At 58.8% G+C, this 21,501-nt stretch overlaps 1 protein-coding gene across 1 annotated transcript in view; it reads left to right on the top strand.

The window, feature by feature from the left end:
• Positions 1–21,501, top strand: part of LOC133354840 (zinc finger protein ZFPM2-like) — a 72,954-nt gene that overhangs the window by 15,981 nt on the left and 35,472 nt on the right. Inside the window, exon 2 of the mRNA XM_061571991.1 lies at positions 19,006–19,179. Coding sequence (XP_061427975.1) covers positions 19,006–19,179 — 174 coding nt within the window. The remainder of the gene's footprint in view (positions 1–19,005; positions 19,180–21,501) is intronic.

Here is a 21,501-nt window from a genome sequence, read left to right as displayed (position 1 = left end):
AGTGTGTGAGAGAGTGTGAGAGAGCGAGAGTGTGAGAGAGTGTGAGTGTGAGAGAGTGTGTGTGAGTGTGAGAGTGTGTGTGAGTGTGTGTGTGATTGTGAGTCATGTGAAATTTTACTCACGCAGTGCCACACACTGACACTGACACACACACAGACACACTGACACAGTGACACTGACACGCTGATAGTGACACACTGACACAGTGACACACTGACACAGTGACACACTGACAGTGACACAGTGACACACTGACACACTGACACAGTGACACACTGGGACACTGACACACTGACTGTGTTTACCAGCTGTGTGTGTTTACCAGCTGTGTGTGTTTACCGTGTGTGTGTTTACCGTGTGTGTGTTTACCAGCTGTGTGTGTTTACCAGCTGTGTGTGTTTACCGTGTGTGTGTTTACCAGCTGTGTGTGTTTACCGTGTGTGTGTTTACCAGCTGTGTGTGTTTACCGTGTGTGTGTTTACCAGCTGTGTGTGTTTACCAGCTGTGTGTGTTTACCGTGTGTGTTTACCGTGTGTGTGTTTACCGTGTGTGTGTTTACCAGCTGTGTGTGTTTACCGTGTGTGTGTTTACCAGCTGTGTGTGTTTACCGTGTGTGTGTTTACCAGCTGTGTGTGTTTACCGTGTGTGTGTTTACCAGCTGTGTGTGTTTACCGTGTGTGTGTTTACCAGCTGTGTGTGTTTACCGTGTGTGTGTTTACCAGCTGTGTGTGTTTACCGTGTGTGTGTTTACCAGCTGTGTGTGTTTACCGTGTGTGTGTTTACCAGCTGTGTGTGTTTACCGTGTGTGTGTTTACCAGCTGTGTGTGTTTACCAGCTGTGTGTGTTTACCGTGTGTGTGTTTACCAGCTGTGTGTGTTTACCGTGTGTGTGTTTACCAGCTGTGTGTGTTTACCGTGTGTGTGTTTACCAGCTGTGTGTGTTTACCATGTGTGTATTTACCAGCTGTGTGTGTTTACCGTGTGTGTGTTTACCAGTGTGTGTGTTTACCAGCTGTGTGTGTTTACCGTGTGTGTGTTTACCAGCTGTGTGTGTTTACCGTGTGTGTGTTTACCAGCTGTGTGTGTTTACCGTGTGTGTGTTTACCGTGTGTGTGTTTACCGTGTGTGTGTTTACCAGCTGTGTGTGTTTACCGTGTGTGTGTTTACCAGCTGTGTGTGTTTACCGTGTGTGTGTTTACCAGCTGTCTGTGTTTACCGTGTGTGTGTTTACCAGCTGTGTGTGTTTACCATGTGTGTATTTACCAGCTGTGTGTGTTTACCGTGTGTGTGTTTACCAGCTGTGTGTGTTTACCGTGTGTGTGTGTTTACCGTGTGTGTGTTTACCAGCTTTGTGTGTTTACCAGCTGTGTGTGTGTACCGTGTGTGTGTTTACCGTGTGTGTGTGTTTACCGTGTGTGTGTGTGTTTACCGTGTGTGTTTACCAGCTGTGTGTGTTTACCGTGTGTGTGTGTTTACCGTGTGTGTGTGTGTTTACCGTGTGTGTTTACCAGCTGTGTGTGTTTACCGTGTGTGTGTTTACCGTGTGTGTGTTTACCAGCTGTGTTTGTTTACCAGCTGTGTGTGTTTACCGTGTGTGTGTGTGTTTACCGTGTGTGTGTTTACCGTGTGTGTTTACCAGCTGTGTGTGTTTACCAGCTGTGTGTGTTTGCCGTGTGTTTGTTTACCAGCTGTGTGCGCGTGCGGTCTCCTACCCATCGTACCCCCCCACCTCTCGCTTGCGCCCAGCAAGCAAGGTCAAGAGAAACAAACACCAATCACTCACCAATCACTCACTCGCCACCGCACAGATCTCGCGATGAGATGGGCGATAGCGAGCTATGGAGGGAGGGAGGGAGGGCGAGGGAGGCAGGGAGAGAGATCTGGAGGCTGAGCAGATGTGGCGTGGAGATAGCGAGGGATGATGATGATGCTGCTGCTAATGTTTATGACGAGACGCAGGTGTCTGCGATCCGCGGGGACGTCTCCTCGCCGCTTGTGCTTCTTCAGGGCGCACGCCGCTGCTGCTGCTGCCTGCGGAGTGATCGCGCGATTGGCACGGGCTGGGGCCGCTTGCTAGCGGCACGGGCTGGCGGGACAGGATGGTGGGGAATGTGGAAAATTCCACATTCCCCACTATCTGGAGCAGGGAATCACTCGGGACTCCGCTCGCTCTGTTCGCTCCGTGAGCCTCAGTGTCACAGCCGCAATCTCGCCACGAATCACGGGACAAGTCACCCTCGATGCGTGGTGATGCCGCGTGTCTCTCTGTGTGTTGAGTGTCTCTGTGTGTCTCTGTGTGTTGAGTATCTCTGTGTGTCTCTGTGTGTTGAGTATCTCTGTGTGTCTCTGTGTATCTCTGTGTCTCTGTGTGTCTCTGTGTGTTGAGTATATCTGTGTGTCTCTGTGTCTCTGTGTGTCTCTGTGTGTCTGTTTGTGTCTCTGTGTGTTGAGTATCTCTGTGTGTCTGTGTGTCTCTGTGTGTTGAGTATCTCTGTGTATCTCTGTGTGTCTCTGTGTGTCTCTGTGTGTCTCTGTGTGTCTCTGTGTGTGTGGAACGGTTGGCAAACCTGGCACCCGTTATTTGATTCCCGCTCACGGCGAGCAACACCGGTAACGATTATCTGAACCGTTCCTGGGTCTTCCTTAAGTCGCTTCAGACTCTAACGAGTACCTGGTGCGGTGTGTAAACATCACCACTGCGGAGACAAAGGCGGCCGCGCGCTGTGCAGCCCACCCACCCACCCCTTGTTTTCCGTGCCAGCCTTAATAGGTGCTCCTCGCAAACAGCACTTGCTCCAACAACCTGTTAAAGGCTACACGGGGGGGGATCTTTATCTTTGTTTGTCGTGTGTGCGTGTGTGTGACCAGAGTTGTGTAACCTTATTGACAGCGGTCACGCGAGCGCCGTGCAATCCGTTCATCATCATCACCGCCACCCTTCGGCGCTCTCAGCCTGCGAGCGCTCCTCTGCCGGACGATGATCTCCTCATCGTCCGCCAGGAGAGCGCTCGCACGCTCCTCATCGTCCGCAGGAAGCGGTCGAGTCGGCGGAGCCGGAGCTGCGACGGGCGAGTTTGAGTCGTGCTCCCGAGCGATGGCACGCTCCGCCTCTCCCCGCTCGCCATCCCCCTCTCGCGAAGGGCCGCGTTGCCGATCCACCGCTGGATGGAGGCCTCCTCCTGCCATCGCCGTCCGTCGCAAAGGACGCCGGCGCAGTCAGCCGTCCGGCTCCGGCGCGCGAGCATATTCGCCGCTCCGTTTCCGTGCGTTGTCGAGAACGCGGCCTGCCCCAAGGGCCCCGCTCGCTTCCCGGAAGTCTGCTGGCCCGCGCTAGCCCAGCCCGCTCCTGTGATTGCGGCGTGCGTCTCTCCCGCTCTCCGTGTTGGCGTGGCCCAGCGGTGCCGCGCTCGCCGCCCCTCGCGGAGCCTCACGGTTGCGGTGGCCGCCGCCGGCTCCGATTGCGGCGTGCGGCCTTGAGCGGAGCGCAACTCCGAGCCGCCTGCTGCACCCACAGCGGTGTTGACGATCCCCTGACGTCGAGCGCAAGAGTAGGCCGAAGAGTAGGCCGTTGTGTGCCGGGGTCGGGGTCGGCATTTTTGACGTAACAACGGCAGCGACAATCGCCGCCCCCCGACCGGCACGCTGATGCCCCCGGGTCGCTCTTGCAAACGAGACTGCACCCCGAGCAGCTCTCGAGGTCTCAGCCCACCCGGCGGTTCAACAAAATCAACGTGAACTCTCTCCGACCTTTGGTCCATGCCGCTCTTTTCGGCAGCGTCTGCGTTTCTGCCCCACGCGTCCTGGCGATGGGCGATGATGCCGATCTCTCTCCTCTCGGGGGGGGAGGGGGAGTGTTTCACTGCCCGATTTCCCCGAGTGCTGTTCCTCCCTGCGCTCCCTCCACCTCTCGGCGTCTCCGGTGGCGCGATGCCGTGCCTCTGCCTCCCGGCCCGTGACGCGCGGCTCGTGTCGACCCAGCGTCTCCCTCGTGCCGCGTTAAGACGCGAGCCACGGGGGGTGCGGAACCTGCAGCCCGCGGGTCAACCGCGGGTCAAACGCGGGTCGAACGTGACTTCATCTCGCACGGCCTGTGGCCAACGTGGGCACCGCCACTTTGAACGCGGCGCGCAGACGACGTCCATCCGTCACCGCGCGAGCGCCGAGCCGCCCGGAGTTGGGATGGGGGTGGAGATTGTCGACCTGGCAGCACGGCCGCGTGTCGCGCCGTTGCCCTATGCCCACGTTGTGATCGCGTGGCGATGTTGGCGTTGTGATCGCGTGGCGATGTTGGCGTTCGTGCCGAGCGTTCGAACTCCGACGGTGGCGCCCGAAAGTCCTAACGCGGTGCGGGAGAGGTTCGACGCACGGCAGCGATTGGCAGCTGGCAGCAGAAGGATCGAGAGGCAGGAAGAGGATTGGACAATGGCATGACCCTCGCTGTGAAGGGAAGTGAGCGGGGGGGGGGACGCGATGGCCGAGGGTGGAGCGTGACAGCTGAGCTGCAGCCAAGGGATGGAACGCACCCAAGACACGCGGAGAGAGAGGGAGAGAGGGAGGGAGAGAGAGGGAGAGGGAGCCGCACGTCCGGCGCGGAGACGGAGCGATGAGTGAAATCAGCTCGTCGAGCGCTTGGCGGAGGCCTTCATCCAGCAGTGGATTGACCGTGGCTGCTGCTGACGCCGATGACAGTGGCTGGGTGCTGGTGTCTGTGCCGCCGTGGGCCCAGCGTGGTCCCTGCGTAACGGGAGGCGCGCGGTAGCGGACGCGGTAGCGGACGCGGGGAGCCATCGCCGTGCGGGGTTTATGGCCCCAGCAGCGGCAGCGTGCGGACGCCGCCGCCGCCGCTGGGGCTGTAACTCCGTGACGACACCCGCCTGCCCGCCCGCGGCGCGCTACGCGGCATTCTCACAATGCCAGAGCGGAGTGTTCGCGGCGTGTGTGTGTGCGTGTGAGTCCATGTGTGTGTGTGCGTGCGTGTAGCGTGCGTGTGTGTACGGGGAGCGGTGGTGCGCTACGAACCTGGCGCCTCCCCTAGGTCGACTAAGCCTCAACTGAGTACCTGGTGCGGTGTGTAGTAAACATCGCCACTGGGGAGACAAAGGCGGCCGGGCGTGGTATGGGCCACCCATTCCATCGTGTGCCGCACGTGCCGGCCTTTATAGTTGCTCGCTAACAGCACTTTACCCTACAGTCTGCTAAGGCTATACGAGGGGGGGTCTTTGTGTGTGCGTGCACACACACACACACGCGCGCGCACACACACCGTGTACACGTAAGCACACACGTGCGGGGGGGGGGAGCAAGCCGTTGTCACAGATTGCAACACGTGGCCTCGCTATCAGTGAACTCATCTGGGCGACTGAAAATAGTTTTGGCCGCGATAAGGAGGGGAGAGCGGTGCTTCTGAGATAGTGGCGGGCGGCGTGGGTGCTGGGTGAGCGGCAGGGCGAGTGGAGTGCGGAGCGGTGGGTGATGATTGGGAGCGGGGTGGGGGGGTGGTGAAGTGATGTGAGCTCTGGGTTGGCAAACAGTGCGAGTCACGCAAAGCACGCGGGGCGGGAGGAGGAGGTGGGGGGGGGCAGAGACACGATGGTGGGGGAGCTGCATCGGGGCGTCCCGTGTGTGTGTCTCTGCCTCGTTTCAGGTTGTACGCGCGTGCGTTGTAGTTTCAGGTTGTATGCGCGTGCGTGTGTGTGTGTCACCGTGCGTGTGTGTGTGTCAGCGTGTGTGTGTGTCAGCGTGTGTGTGTCAGCGTGTGTGTGTGTGTGTCAGCGTGTGTGTGTGGTGTCAGCTACCACGTGTCGCACGAGCGGCTCTCTCCTCGATGATGATGATGAGCGATGTAGACGATGGTGGTGATGTAGACGATGGTGGTGATGGCAGCGATGTGATCTCAGTCAGCATACTATCTCACGGGGGCAGGCTTCGGGTTAGATTTCGGGGTCAGGTTTGGAAAAGGGGGGCATCGATGATCGTGGCAATCCCCCCTCCCTCCCACCCCCTCCGCGCTGCCCGGGAACTATCGGGGGGATCATTATGCACAAACGAGGCGTGGTATCGGCCCTCTCCATCACGAGCTGTTTGTGTTCTTATCGGGCAAATACAGTGGTGGGAGTCAACAGCGTGGGGTTGTCATGGGGACATCGTAGGAAAAAGGTCAGCGTGGGCCCCTATCGCATCGCGAGCGAGAGGGGGGAAGGAGGAGTGGGAGTGGGAGAGCGGTTGAGAGTGTTGGGGAAGAAGTGCCGATGAGCGACGGAGGAACCAATTCACCCCCTGCTCCCTTCCCCCAGCCGTCCGTCCCTTCCTCCGTCTCGTTCATCCCGTCAGCCACGCGGCCTCCCCCCCCGGAGGCCGCGTCTTCTCCGCGTTCTCTCGACGCGAGCTCAAACCCCGGGCCGCTTTCCGACGTTCGCCGTCCCGTCGGCAGAGGCGGCAGGGCTCTGCTCGAAGCCGAGCGCCGCTGAACTGCCCGGCGTTTAATAGGCGAGGGGGGGGGCCCTAGGCGAGGGGGGGGGCCCCCTCTCTCTCCGTGAGGTCTGGGTCCTCCTCGTTCGACGCTAAACTCCGCGACACGCAACGCACAGAACCATCGCGCCGAGCGTCGTTGCCGAGAATATTTGGTCGTCCTCAGCGCGACGGCAAATTCGCCTCTTTCACGGACACTCTGTTCTCCTGTCGACGCGGCGGTAGTCGTTGCGTTCCCGAGGAACACCGCGTAGTGGGAAACATCGCGTCGTAATGAAGCGTGACGCGTGAGATGCGCACGCAGGCCGAACAAAGGCCGAGGCGCGTGGCTCGCAACGGGAAGCATCCAGCAGCATCCCGCCCCCTCGCCGAGGCAGCCGCACCGCCGCTTGTTCCTGCTCGCGCGACGTCGTTCCCGTCACTCGATGCGCGTTCTGAAAACGCGCTGCAGCAGCAGCAGCGCGGACCTCAACTGCCTGTAGGTCCACAACAACAAACACATCCCGCCAGGTCGGCTCTTGGTGCTGCCTGGTTGACGCTCTCCGTGGGTGTTGGGACAAGCGGTTCGGAATACGCGGCTGATGATTCATCGCGTTCATCATCACCGCCATCATCATCATCGCCACCATCATCATCGCCATCATCATCATCGCATTCATCATCACCGCCATCATCATCACCGCCACCATCATCATCACCGCCATCATCATCATCATCACCGCCGCCATCATCATCATCGCGTTCATCTCATAGCGTTCATCATCATCACCACTATCATCATCGTCATCACCGCCATCATCATAATCACCGCCATCGCTAGCCCCCTGCCCCCTGCCCCGCGCGAGTGAATGAGGGCGCGAGTGAACGAGAGGCACACACTCGCTGTGTATAGCTCGTGAGGGCAGATGGCGGAGATCACACGTGGCGCTGCCTGTGTGTGTTGCATTAACAGCTTCACAGTTTCATCTCCCGGGCGGATATCATCTCTCCCAGCCTGACAGCTCCCCGACTCTCCCATCATCTCCTCCCATCTCTCTTATCGCTCCCAATTCTGCCGTATCTGCCATCTCCTCCCATCTCTCTCATGTCTCGTATCTCTCTCATCCCTCTTCACCTCTCCCATCCCTCCAATCCCTGCCTCGCAGCTCTGCTGCTCGCGCCTGAGACCGGCCAGGTGCTCGGCACGCGGCTGCGGCGTGTGGGTGGGTGGGGGTGGGGTAGAAGGTGGGTGGGGGTGGGGTAGAAGGTGGGTGGGGGTGGGGTAGAGAGTGGGTACCCCAGTAAGAACGTCGCTGACGCAGCGATGGTCATCGGGCGTTCGGTCTTGAGCCCCCTATCTCCAGCCCCCTTCCCTCGCTTCCCCCTTAGAGGGGTGGGTGGTGGTGTGGGGGGGGGGGCGGTTGCCGGACGGAATTGAAACCGCGTGGCTCCGGGAACCGGTCGCGAGTCCCGGTCGCGTTGCCTCACTGCGTTGCGTCGTCTCCGGCGGACGCGTGGCGTCACAGTGGGGGGGGGCTAGGGGGGGTGGTGTCACACTCAGTGAGGGGGGGGCTAGGGGGGGTGGTGTCACACTCAGTGAGGGGGGGCTAGGGGGGGTGGTGTCACACTCAGTGGGGGGGGGGGGCTAGGACGCGTGGCGTCACACTCAGTGGGGGGGCTAGGGGGGTGGCGTCACACTCAGTGGGGGGGGTGCGAGGGGGGGGTGCTAGGGGGGGTAATTATTAGCTGCGGTCTCTCCCCCCTCCTCCCCGCCCCCCACCAGACGCGGGTGTTGTGCAACTCCAAGGGGCAGGTGCCACGATAGGGAGAGCGATAGGGCCGGGGGCTTGCGTGGGAGGGATGTGGATTACGTCCCGGCCGGATTTGATAGCGGTGATTAGATTGGGTTAGCAACCCCCCTCCCTCCCTCCCCCTCCCCCCGTGAGGTCACTCCTCGTGCTTCACCCTCCTCCCTCTCCCGGCTCTTCCTCTCTCCACCTCGTCAATCCCCTCCCTCCCCGCCTCCCCCTCCTCATCCTCCTCCTCCGCACTATCGCCTCTTCCTCGCAACTCCTCTGCATCCTCCTCCATGTCCCCCCCCCCCCCCCCCGCTGTTCTCACAGCAGCAGCCTCGTCGAGTCCGGGTGGAGTGAGCGCGCGGTAGGAGGGGGGGTGGAGGGGGGGTGCAGGGTGGAGGGGGGGGGTGGAGGAGTTTCGCCTGTGAGTGAGACGGTGCGAGCCTGCGTCGTGAAGCGCGCTGCTGCTGGTGGTGTAATGGTTAGCGCTACGCTGCGCTACGAATCTGGCGACCCCAGAGTTAAATTCCAGCTCACGGCCAACACCGGTGACGATTGTCTGAACCGATCCTGGGCCTCCCCTAGGTCGACTCGGCCTCAAATGAATAGCTAGTGCTATGTGTAAAAACATCGCCACGACGGGGAGACAAAGGCGGCCGGGCGTGGTGCGGGTTTAGTGGTTCATCATGGCCAGAACCACAGGTGGGCCTGTTACCCGTGGCTTTTACTCCGGGTTCTCTGCGTCCCTGCCAGAGCTAATCACACCACCCACAAGTGTCACCGCTAGGCAGCCGCGCCACGTCTCGGAGCCGACACAGCGCGTCGCTGCAATTGGGGATCGCACACGGAGAGCAGCAACATCGCCCCCCACCCTCCCCCCTACTGCGAGCACGTGGCAAGAGGGACCCTCGTGAGCAAGGAGTTGTGAGGCTCTGCGAGGCTTTCGCGGGCGAACGAGCTGAGCCATCGGTGACTAGGCACGAGCGGGTGGCACGCGTGGCACACGGGGTCACAAGTCAGGGGGTCACAAGTCGGGAGTCACAAGTCAGGGGTCACAAGTCAGGGGTCACAAATCAGGGAGTCACAAGTCGGGAGTCACAAGTCAGGGGTCACAAGTCAGGGGTCACAAGTCAGGGAGTCACAAGTCGGGGGTCACAAGTCAGGGGGTCACAAGTCAGGGGTCACAAGTCAGGGGTCACAAGTCAGGGGGTCACAAGTCAGGGAGTCACAAGTCAGAGGTCACAAGTCGGGAGTCACAAGTCAGGGGTCACAAGTCAGGGGTCACAAGTCAGGGGTCACAAGTCAGAGGTCACAAGTCAGGGGTCACAAGTCAGGGGGTCACAAGTCAGGGGTCACAAGTCAGGGGGTCACAAGTCAGGGGGTCACAAGTCAGAGGTCACAAGTCAGGGGGTCACAAGTCAGGGGGTCACAAGTCACGGGGTCGCGGTGATTTGCGCCATGGCCGACTCGCCGGACACTGCCCCCCCCCCCCGCCCAGCACCCCCCCCATTCTTGCCCCCCCCTCTTGCCCCCCCTCTTGCCCCCCCTCTTGCCCCCCCCAACCCCCCTCTTGCCCCCCCCAGCCCCCCCCCCCAGCCCCCCTCTTGCCCCCCCCTCAGCCCCCCTCTTGCCCACACCCCCTCTCGCTCGGGATTTGCATATTAGATTAGGACGTGTCCGTCTCGCGGCGGCGGGGAGGGAGGGAGGCGAGCGAGCGAGCGCTCTGCTCTCCGTGTTATCGTCGCGGCCGCGGGTATAATGAGGTTTTTGTCATATTTGGACGTTGGTCACCCAACTGGCCGATAAGCGCACGGGATAAGAAGAGACACAGGAATTCGCGATATGCGTGGGAGTGTTTTCGCTCCCTCTCCCGCGCTGGTGCAGCGGCCGGGACGCGGGACTGCCCGCTCCGTTCGGCAGCATGGCCCCACCGGACTCCACTCCCACGTCCCATCTCATGAACCCTTCCTGTGCGCGCGCCCGCAACGTGTCATGTGGGGAGCGGTGGGGCAGCGGTTAGCGCTATGCTGAGCTACGAACCCGGCGACCCGAGTTTGATTCCACGCTCGCGGCCAACACCGGTGACGATTGTCTGAACCGGTCCTGGGCCTCCCCTAGGTCGACTCAGCCTCAAATGAGTACCCGTTGCGGTGTGTAAACATCTCCACCGGGGAGACAAAGGCGGCCGGGCGTGGTGCTGGCCACCCACCACCCTCGTGTGCCATGCCGGCCTTCACGGCTGTTCGCTAGCGGCACTTGCCCCAACAGTCTGTAGAAGGCTACATATGTCAGGGGGATCTTTGTCTTTGTGTTATGAAATCTCGCGAGTAGGCGGCTGTGGTGGCGATGTCTGTAACAGCAGCGACGGTAATGCCGCAGTTATCTCTGCCTTGTTCAGTCACCCCAGACCCCCCCTCCGCCTCCTCCTCCCCCCGCCCCAATCCTCCCCCCTCCCAGCGTCCTCCCCCTTTTATTCATTCCTGCAAAGTCTTGTGAGCGCGACGCGCACGGAATGGTGCGAGTGTGCGCGTGTGCGCTCGAGAGAGGAGTGTGCGCGTGTGCGCTAGAGAGAGGAGTGTGTGCGGGATTGCGGGTGGGGGGTATCTGAGCCCATTTCTGGGCATCATCTAGGTCGACTCAGCCCTAAATGAGCACCCCGTGCCGGTGTTGATAAACATCGGTGCTGGGCGGAGGGGGACAGAGAGCGGAACGCAGCGTGGTAGCTGCGGCTGGCGCCCCCAGCCCCTCCGTGTGCCGTGCCGGCCTTCGTCGTGGGTGCCACTCGCCGCCGGCCCCTTGAAGCTCCACGGCGGCGTCTGTGGCGCGGTGGCCACGAGTCGTGCTACAAACCCGAGTGCGGTTCCCGCCCATTGTCAATATCCGTGACCAGTATCTGAGCTTCCCCGAGGTGGACTCAGCCTCACATCGTTAGTAGTACCTAGTTAGTAGTACCTAGTTAGTAGTACCTAGTTAGTAGTACCTGGCACGCGGTGCGGTGTCAACACGAGGGACACAAAGGCGGCCGGGCGTGGTGCTGCCCCCCCCCCCCCCCCCCGTGTGCCGTGCCGGCCTTCATGGGTGCTCGCTCACGACACTTGCCCCAATAGTCCGCTAAGGCCATCCAGGGGATCCTTGTTTGTTGCGTGTCTGGAGTGACTATCCACGGGGACACGACATCAGCTGCTGCGCTGTGAGGGTTGTCGCCCTGTAATCGCGCGTCACGTGTTCCGCGAGCCGCTCCGTCTGCCTGCGACGTTGCGCGCGCTTCCAGAGCTCGTGGCGGGGGGGGGGGTCACGCTCCTCACAAAGTCGCTCAGCTGCGGTGGTTCACTCAGGATCCGCCTGCCGTGAGTGTCCCCCTGGACACACGCACGTGTGTGAGTGTGTGTGTGCGTGTGTGCGTGCGTGTGTGCAACTGCTGCTCCTTAGCCACACACACGCCACCACTCGTCACAGTCAACTACGTGTGTGTGTCTAAGGAGCAGCAGTTACACACACAGCAGCAGTTACACACACACACACATACGTGTGTGTGTGTGTCACTGCTGTCAGTGCCAGCAGCAGCAGCAGCAGCACTGCTGGAGGCTGCCCTGCTCGAGGACGTGGCTACCTGGATGGGTGGTGACAGCTGTGATTTAATTATCATCGCCTGCAATGATTTGTTGCAAAACGGGACAGTGCGGTTACCGCAGAGCGCGTATCGCACAGGACACTGCGATATCTACGCATCTCGCTATCTTCCGTGCGCGCGCGTGTGTGTGGAGAGCGGTGGCGCAATGGTTAGCACACAGGGCTATAAACACGGCGACCCAAGTTCGATTTCCGGCCGTGACCAACATCGGTGGTTTCGTGATTTTGGACCCGGTCCTGGGCCGCCCCTAGCTCAATTCAGCCTTAAAACAAGTGCTTTCAGCAGTAGGTGAACTCTTTAATTACTGGGGAGAAAAAGGTGGCCAGCCGGGCGTGGTGCTGGCCAACCTTCCCCGATGCTCGCTAACGGCACTTTCCCCAACAGTCCGTTTCGACTATACAGGGGACCTTTGTCTGTGTGCAGGTGTATATAATCCATAATAGTCGGTTAGATCGCGTAAAAATATAAATGTGTCATTAAACCCGCCACCACTCGACACAGTCAACTAGTAAGGGTTGTCACGTAAACAGAACGTGCAAATTCGTCACTAGTACAGCACACCGGTGTGTTGGAGAGCCAAGCCACAACATTTACAATCTGTATGTGTGTATAACTGCTGCTGTGTACACACGTCTGCAATTAGGTATGTCTATATGTGTCTATATGTGTGTTTGTGTGTGTCTATATGTGTGTTTGTGTGTCTATATGTGTGTTTGTGTGTGTCTATGTGTCTATATGTGTGTTTGTGTGTGTTTGACTCCCGGCCACACAGTTACACAGAGTCCTGGCTCCCACATTATTCAACATCATCTTCGACCGTGTCATTCGAGAAGCCTTCCATGGCTGTACCAGTGGCACAGATACAATGGGAGGCTGATTGATGCCTGGATTCGGTCGAGGGATGGCTCCCTACTGGTCAACCATGTTACGGACGCTGATGATCTGGTGGTTGCTGCTCACTTTGAGAATGAGTTGGAGGTTCTGCTGCTGAACCTGGAGCATGCTGATAAAAGGTGGGGCCTTACTATCAGCCCCACCAAAACTAGGCACCAGCCTGGGTATTTTGTATCATCCATTACTCCAACCCCCTCAACTCCCCATTGGCCATCAAACAGTTGTGGAGAGAGTGGAGAGAGTTTTCCATTTGTGGGCAGTGTGCTTTTGACCTGCTCTGGTTTGACAGCAGAGGTCTCACTCCGAATCAGTCGGGCGGCATTATCTTTTCATCGGCTGCGTAACACTGCTGTGTGGCGCTACCTACCTGGTCTGTCGCTCGGCACGAAGCTTCGGGTCTTCTCGGCCACGGTCATTCCCTCCCTTCTCTACACTTGCGAAACGTAGACCCCCCTAATGGAACATCTTCGCTGGTTATAAACATTTAGGCTGGCCTGCCTACGATTCCTCCTGGGTTTAACCAGGCTGGATTGTGTGAGCTCACAAATCCTTGAAAGATCTGGACACATTCCCATCACTGAGCTCCTCCAGCAGGCAAGGCTGCATTGACTGGGTCATGTAGGCCTCATGCCCAGCCACCGAATTCCCAAGCAGCTTCTGTTTGGCCAGATAGAGGGGGATAAAAGGGCACGACATGGGCTGCAGAAGAGATGGACTGATGTGGTACAGGAGGATTTGGAGCTGAGTTGACTTGCCAAAGATTGGTCCCAGCAGTGTCAAGATCGGCCTCTATGGAGGAGGCTCGTGAAGGACGCTACTGGTCACAACGAGTGGAGTGCCAGGGAGCACAGTTGGAGCATCTAGCAATAATCTCAGTCAGTCAACCCATGGCACCTGGGCCTCTTCCGGGACCTCCTGTCAGCGAGCCTGCAACACTTCACGTGGCCTCAAAGTGCACCTCGCTTGGCACAGGTGCCCTGGTGACGTCACCACCACTTAGTGGCGAATGGCGGTTGTTGTGTTGTTGTTGTGTGTGTGAGCGCTCGTTATCTGATGCTTTTGTTGCTCGGGGAAGTCGCTGCTGCTGTTGCCGCGATCTTGGCGCCCACTCTCAGATTGAGACAAATGCAGAAGTTCCCTTCCGCGCTACCGGGAGGTGAAGAAAGCGCGCGCACACACACACGTGCACACGCACGCACGCACACGTACAGAGACAAAGACCCCCCCGTATAGCCTTGACAGACTGTTGGGGCTATTGCTGTGAGTGAGCACCTAATGAAGGCCATCGCAGGACACGATGGGTTGGGTGGCCACCTTTGTCTCCCAAGGGGGTGATGGTTACACACCGCACCAGGTACTCATTTGAGGCTAAGTCACCGTCTTGGGTACACAGGACTGGGTCAGATAATTATCGTAACCGGTGTTGGCCGTGAGCGGGAATCGAACTCGCGTCGGCGGCTACATAGCGCAGCGCGCCAACTGATGCGCCACCGCTCCCCACGTACACACACAGAGGCGCGCACACACACACAGACGTACACACAGAGACGTGCACACACACAGAGACGTGCACACAGAGACGTACACACAGACGTGCGCACACACAGACGTGCGCACACACAGACGTGCGCACACACAGACGTGCACACACAGACGCGCGCACACACAGACGCGCACACACACAGACGTGCACACACAGACGTGCACACACAGACGCGCACACACAGACGCGCACACACAGACGCGCACACACAGACATACACACACAGACGTACACAGACGTACATAGAGACGCACACACACACAGAGACGCACACACACAGAGACGCACACAGAGACACACACAGACGCGCGCACACACAGAGACACACACAGAGACGCACACACACAGAGACACACACACACAGAGACACACACAGAGACGAACACAGAGACACACACACAGAGACACGCACACACACAGAGACGCACACACACACAGACGCACACACACACAGACACGCACACATAGACACACAGACACACACACACACAGAGACACACACAGACACACACACAGACACACACACACAGACATACACACACAGATACACACACACAGACAAAGACAAAGACAAAGATCCCCCATATAGCCTTAACAGACTGTAGGGGCAAGTGCTGTTAGCGAGCACCTATGAAGGCCGGAACGGTACACGAGGGGGTGGGTGGCCAGCACCACGCCCGACCGCCTTTGTCTCCCCAGTGGCGATGTTTACACACCGCACCAGGTACTCATTTAAGGCTGAGTCGACCTAGGGGAGGCCTAGGACCGGTTCAGATAATCGTCACTGGTGTTAGCCGTGAGCGGGAATCGAACCCGGGTCGCCAGGTTCATAGCGCAGCGCGCTAACCGCTACAGTACCGCTCCCCACACACACACACAGACACACACAGATACACACACACACAGACACACACACACAGACACACAGACACACACACAGACACACACACAGACACACACACAGACACACACACACAGAGACACACACAGACACACACACACACAGACACACACACAGAGACACACACAGACACACACACACACAGTCTTCTCTGCATTGAGCCGGCTCCGTGGGAATGTCGCCGTCTCTGTTATCACGCGCGACACAGAGAGGAGAGAGAGTGGTGGGGGGGGGCTTGCTGGTGCCCCCCCTCCACTCTGCTGTCCGCACGATGCCCGTCTCCGTTCGAGCCTTCACCTTGGAAGGGCGAGCGAGTGGGGAGGGGGGTATCCCCCCGCAGCGGTTCAGGGGGGGGGGGTTATTGTGTCTCCCTCCGCTCGGTTTGTATCCGCCAGCCCAATTCAGTTCTCGCGGACTGCGCACTCCGTGGCCCTAGAAGGTGGGGGGGGTGGGGGGGGATCTCGTGATCGCAGTCTCGGGGTTGTTAAGGCACGGCGGCCGGGGGGGGGGGGCTGTGGATGTGAGCGGCCAGGGAGGGGGCAGTCGAGCTGGGGAAAGGGGGGGTTGTTGGTGGGGATATAAGCTGCCTGGTATGCAAAGCGGGCGGGCGATAGGGATCTGCTTGTCATTATGCTCTCATTTTCATGTCTATTTCCTTAATGAAGAAAGCCCGGATCAGACTTGGCCTCGCCGGGTCTGTGCGGGCCGATAACTCGCTCCCTGCGCCTCTCTCTCTCTCTCGCACGTTAATCCGCGGCAATTACTACGCCCGCGGGCAATCAGGCCTGATGCTCCACCAGCACCACCAGCACCTCCACCACCAGCACCAGGCACGGCGACTCCACCGCGCTCGGTGATGCAAACGGGCAACGGCGCGCCTACAGAGACGGGGAGAGAGAGAGAGCGGGAGAGTGAATGAGAGAGCGAGCAAGAGAGAGAAATGGCATTGCCTCCGCTGCCCTGCATGTTATTCCCACTTTGGGAATGCGTCTATCCGCGGGATGGAGATGATCGGGGTGGGGTGGGGTGCGAGTCAAGTTCTTAGATTTATTTCTCCTTGCTGCCGATGCCGCGACTGGCGTTTTCATCTCCACTTTATTCCACCTCGGATTATGCAAAGCAGATTAACTCGGCCCGAAAAAAAATGAAAGAGAGAGTGATGGAATGGAAATTGCCGTCTTGAGGAGAAGGAGGGGGGAGGAGGGAGAATCGGTGAGCGGCGCCGAGGTTTGTCCGTCCGTGATCTCCGTCTCTTACTCGAGACGGACGGAGACACGCGGGGACACGCAGGGACACGCGGGGACATGGAGACCCATAGGGGGGCGGTGGGGGGGGCGACACACGGAGACACCCGGCCCATAGGAACCCCGTCTCTCATGGGAACCCAGCAACGCGACATTTCCACCCACAGGGAACGCTCATCATCATCATCCTCATCATCATCACCGCCGTCATTGTGCCTCCGCTCGGGGCAGCAGTGGCGAGAGTGGAGCCGATGAAAACTCGTGAATGCGCGAGACAATGGGCAGCCCCGGGGGGGCATCCAGGGCGCCCAGCCCGGGCACAATGACTCCCCAATGAAGTGTCCACATCCGGAGGAGAGGAGAGGGGGGGGGAGATGGGGGAGCCACTCCCCCACATGAGGAGGGCTGCAGTGAAAACATCCGTGGCGCGGGATGGAGGCAGGGGCAGCAGCAGCCTGCCCTGTCTCCCCACGCTGCCGGCCCTGCTTGAGACGAGACACTGCTGGGCAATAAACAGCGATACGTGAACAAATGCACACGCAAAGACAAAGGTTCCCCGTATAGCCTGAATAGACTATTGGGGCAGCACCACGCCCGGTCGCCTTTATCTCTCACCGGTGTTGGCCGTGAGCGGGAATCGAACTCGGGTCGCCGGGTTCGTAACTCAGCGTAGCGCTAACCGCTACACTACCGCTCCCCACACACACGACACCACACACAAAAACAAAGATCCCCATTGTAGCCTGTAACAGACTGTAGGAGCAAGTGCCGTTAGCGAACGCCCTTGAAGGCCGGCACGGCGCACGAGGTGGTGGGTGGCCAGCATCACGACTGGCCGCCTTTGTCTCTCGAGTGGCGATGTTTACACACCGCACCAGGTACTCATTTGAGGCTGAGTCGACCTTGGGGAGGCTCAGAACGGTTCAGATAATCGTCACTGGTGTTGGCCGTGAGCAGGAATCGAACTCGGGTCGCCGGATTTGTACACTACCACTCCCCATCACACACACCATACACACCACACACACAACAACCGCCGTTCACCACTAAGTGGTGGTGACATCAACACAGCGCTCGTGCCAGGCTAGATGCACTTTGAGGCCACTTGAAGTGTCGAAGGCCCGCTCACAGGAGGTCACGGGACAGACCCAGGTGCCATGAGTTGACTGAGATGACTGGCAGATGCACCACCTGTACTCCCTACTGTGCCAACTTGCTTTGCCTTAGCCGCCCGGCGCTCCACTCGTTGTGAGCGTCGCTCCCCTGCGCTCCGTTGTTGTTGGAGGGCGACTGCCTCCATCTCCTCCACAGCGTCCTTCACAGAGGCCGATCTTGACACCGCTGGTACCAGTCATCGGCAAGTCCAGTCAGCTCCACATCCTCCTGTACCAAATCACTCCATCTCGTCTCTAGCCCGTTCCGCGCCTGTTTAGCCCCCTCCATCCGGCCAAACACACACCACACACAACACACACACACATCACACACAGGTGCATTTTGTTAAGATAATAGTGGTATTTGGTCGTTCATGCCATGTTGTTTGGTGCCGTGTGGTTGGTGGTGGTGCAGTGTGGTTGGTGGTGCAGTGTGGTTGATCGTGGTGGTGGTGGTGTATGATTGTGGTGGTGGTGTAGTATGATGGTGGTGGTGGTGTAGTATGATGGTGGTGGTGGTGTAGTATGGTTGTGGTGGTGGTGTAGTATGGTTGTGGTGGTGGTGTAGTATGATTGTGGAGCGGTGGTGTTGATGAGGAGCGCTCTCTCATTGACTCACCGGTGGATGAGCTGACACGACACCAATCGGCGCGTCGGCACAACGCTTGTGCACATGACCATCGAAGTGTTTGGCTGTACTGGGTGGTGGAGGGTTTATAATCGCAGTGACCACGTGGCATAAACATGTGACTTGCTTGTGACGTCACTGGGGAGGGAGGGGCTTAGCGGCACGTGCTTCCTGTTAAGGTACAGTCGATATACAGTAGAGAGCGGCGGCTGCTATCGTGAAAGTTGTCGGCTTTGCTCCCGAAGTTGTCTAAACAAGATTTACATGGGCTAATAAAGCTTCGTTTACCGTTATTTATCGATGCGAGACCACATCCTGAGCGTAAATCACCCTGAGCTGGTTAATTAGTGAGGTGCTGAGGAAGAAAGTGAATTAGACGCCAATCAACATCAAGCGTGAGGCATCGTCTTGGTGGCTTAATCATGTTCAGTGGTGGTGGTGGTGCTCTTTGTGGTTGCGTTAGTGGTTGTGATGGCGATGTCAATGATGTTGATGTTGGCGGTGATGGTCATGTCGTTGTCGATCAAGTTTATCTTGATGGTGGTGATGTCGGTGACGTTGATAATGGCGGGGATGTTTACATTGATGATGGTGATGTTGATGGCGGTGATGTCGGTGATGTTTATTTTGATGTCGGTGATGTTTACGTTGATGATGCCTGTGATGTCGGTGACGATGATGGCGGGCATGTCGGTGATGTTTATTTTGATGGTGGTGATGTCGGTGACGTTGATGATGTGGGTGATGTTCGTGGTGACGGTGCTGCAGGCTGCGTGGGGGAGGAGGATGACGACGGCTCTCTGGCAGAAGTCCCTGACCTGGGGGGCACGGAGGGGGACACGGGGGGCACGGAGGGGGACACGGACACCGATGATCGCGACCCCTGCTCCTCCGACCCCGATGACGATCGAGCCCCGCCCAGCAGCGCTGCCGACTCACCAGGTGAGAGAAGGGGCGGAGAGGCGAGGGCTGCGAAAGAGGGGGGGTAGTAGGGCAGGTGAGGGGTTGGGGGGTAGTGTGGTAGGTGAGGGGGTGGGGGGTAGTAGGGCAGGTGAGAGGGTGTGGCAGCTGTGGCAGGTGAGAGGGTGTTATTGATTGCGATGGAGCAGAGCGGCCGTGTCGCGCGGGCCTCGGGCTGCGTGCACGACGAGGGGGAGGGGGCTGCTGGGAGCCGGTGGGCAGCAGCAGGAGGCTGGAGCTCAGCCACAGGTGCAGACACAAGGTTCTGTGTCGCCCCACTCTGCACGGCATTCTGTCTATCTGATGAAACCCGCCGGCCGAAACATCACCTAATTAATATATTCCTCCCCCTCGTCTGATACCCAACTCGCCTCTCGGTAACTGATACGGCAGCCCCAGCCCCAGCAGTGGAGCGGTCGCTTGATCGAAAGCCGCTTTGTGCGGTCCATCGCTGGGTCGGGTCGCTTAGAGGTCACCCTTTTGACCCTTGTGCCGTGGGTGGTCTTTGGCGGAGGAGCCCCGGGACCTCGCACGATCGGGTCGCTTTGCCAACTCCGAAAGCTGCCGCGCAAATTACCCTGGCGTCTTGCCGATTGGACGTGGGTCCCCGTTCGACGCAAACCTCCGTATTGCAGCGTGCGCTGTGGAGAATACGACTCCTGTTGTCCGCAACGACTCGCACACAGACCCCTTAGCCGACGTGTTGAGTTGACCGATGGGGCTTGTGCGTCACTGCCAACCAAAGCAGCATCGACAGATAGTTTATTTGATTTCAGAGAGCCCCCCACCGCCCACCGCTCACGTGTAAACTAGCGCTCTCGGACGGGAATTCATTTCCCACTGAATATTTTCCGGGTCGCTGGGAGCGCCGGAGTCACGTGACCAGAAGCATCCACCGCCACGGCCTCCTGTCTTGCCGTGCCCCCGCCGAGAGAGGTGGGCACGCTAAGCGGCGGGCGCGTGCCTCCGGTGCCGCCGGCAGCGCCGTGCCCATTGCTGGCAGGAGACCGGCGGAGCCTCTGGTGTCCGTGCCCTCAGATCGACGGCGGTTGGTCGGCGCGTCGCTGGTCGCGGCCGAACGGGGCGCTCGCGACGAGGGCGCCGAGCTTGCGATGACTCGTTGGGTTCACGTCAATCACTTGCGCCAGTCGGACGTTCAGGCGTGGGTCGGGGAAGTGAGACGCGACGCACACGAGGCCGGCAAATGCCAGACCGAGAGACGGGGTTTTTGGAATCGTGGAGATGAATCGGATTTTGCGGGACAAGGGCGGCTCCCAGCATGCGCACTTTGGCCACTCGGGCAACGCGACGATCGCTGCGATTGTCTCGAAACTAACGCGAGCATCGCACACACATGCACAGACATACATGCACCCACACAACAACAACAACAACTGGTTGTGCCGTCAGCATGCAGCTTTTACCAGGCAAGGTGCACCTTGAGACCTCGTGAAGTGCGGAAGGCTTGCTGACAGGAGGCCACGGGACAGACCCAGATGTTATGGGTTAACCGACTGAGATGACTGTCAGATGGACCACACGTGCTTTCCACTGTGCCGACTTGCAGTGTTTTAGCCACCCGGTGTTCTGCTCGTTGTTGTGAGCGTCCCTCTTCTGCACTCCATTGTTGTTGGAAGACGACTGCCTCCAACTGAGCAGTCGCGTCCTTCACGAGCCTCCTCCAGAGGCCGACCTTTACACCTGCTGTCATTGGCAAGTCCGCTCAGCTCCACATCCTCCACGCTCGTTTAGCCCCCTCTCTCCGGCCAAACAGAAACTGCTTCATAATGCGGTGGCTGCACATGCAGATTATATGACCCATCCAGCACACCGATGGGACTGTGTTCAGAGCTTTCAAGAATGTGTAAGCTCCTGGCTCCTGGTTAAGCCCAGGAGGGATTGCAGACAGGCCAGACTTAATGTTTAAAATCAGAGGAGATGCTCTCTCAGAGGGGTCCAGGTTTCACAAGCATACAGAAGGGGGGGCATGACTGACCGAGAAGACCCAGAGCTTCGTATGGAGCGATAGGTCAGGTAGCTTCTACACAGGGTTGCATCCACACAAAGAACCCCCGTATAGCCTGGAACAGACTGTTGGGGCAAGTGCTGTTAGCGAGCACGTATGAAGGCCAGAACGGCACACGAGGGGGTGGGTGACAAGCACCACACCCGACCACCTTTGTCTCCCCGGTGGCGATGTTTACACACCGCACCAGGTCCTCGTTTTAGGCCGAGTCGACCTAGGGGAGGCCCAGGACCGGTTCAGATAATCTTCACTGATTTTGGCCGTGAGCGGGAATCGAA

The sequence above is a fragment of the Lethenteron reissneri genome, chromosome 49 (assembly GCF_015708825.2).
Source record: "Lethenteron reissneri isolate LAM-NWPU_2019-01 chromosome 49, ASM1570882v1, whole genome shotgun sequence".
NCBI classification, from domain to species: domain Eukaryota; kingdom Metazoa; phylum Chordata; class Hyperoartia; order Petromyzontiformes; family Petromyzontidae; genus Lethenteron; species Lethenteron reissneri.
Note: the sequence above shows the minus strand (reverse complement) of the source record. Positions and strands in the feature narration are given on the sequence as shown.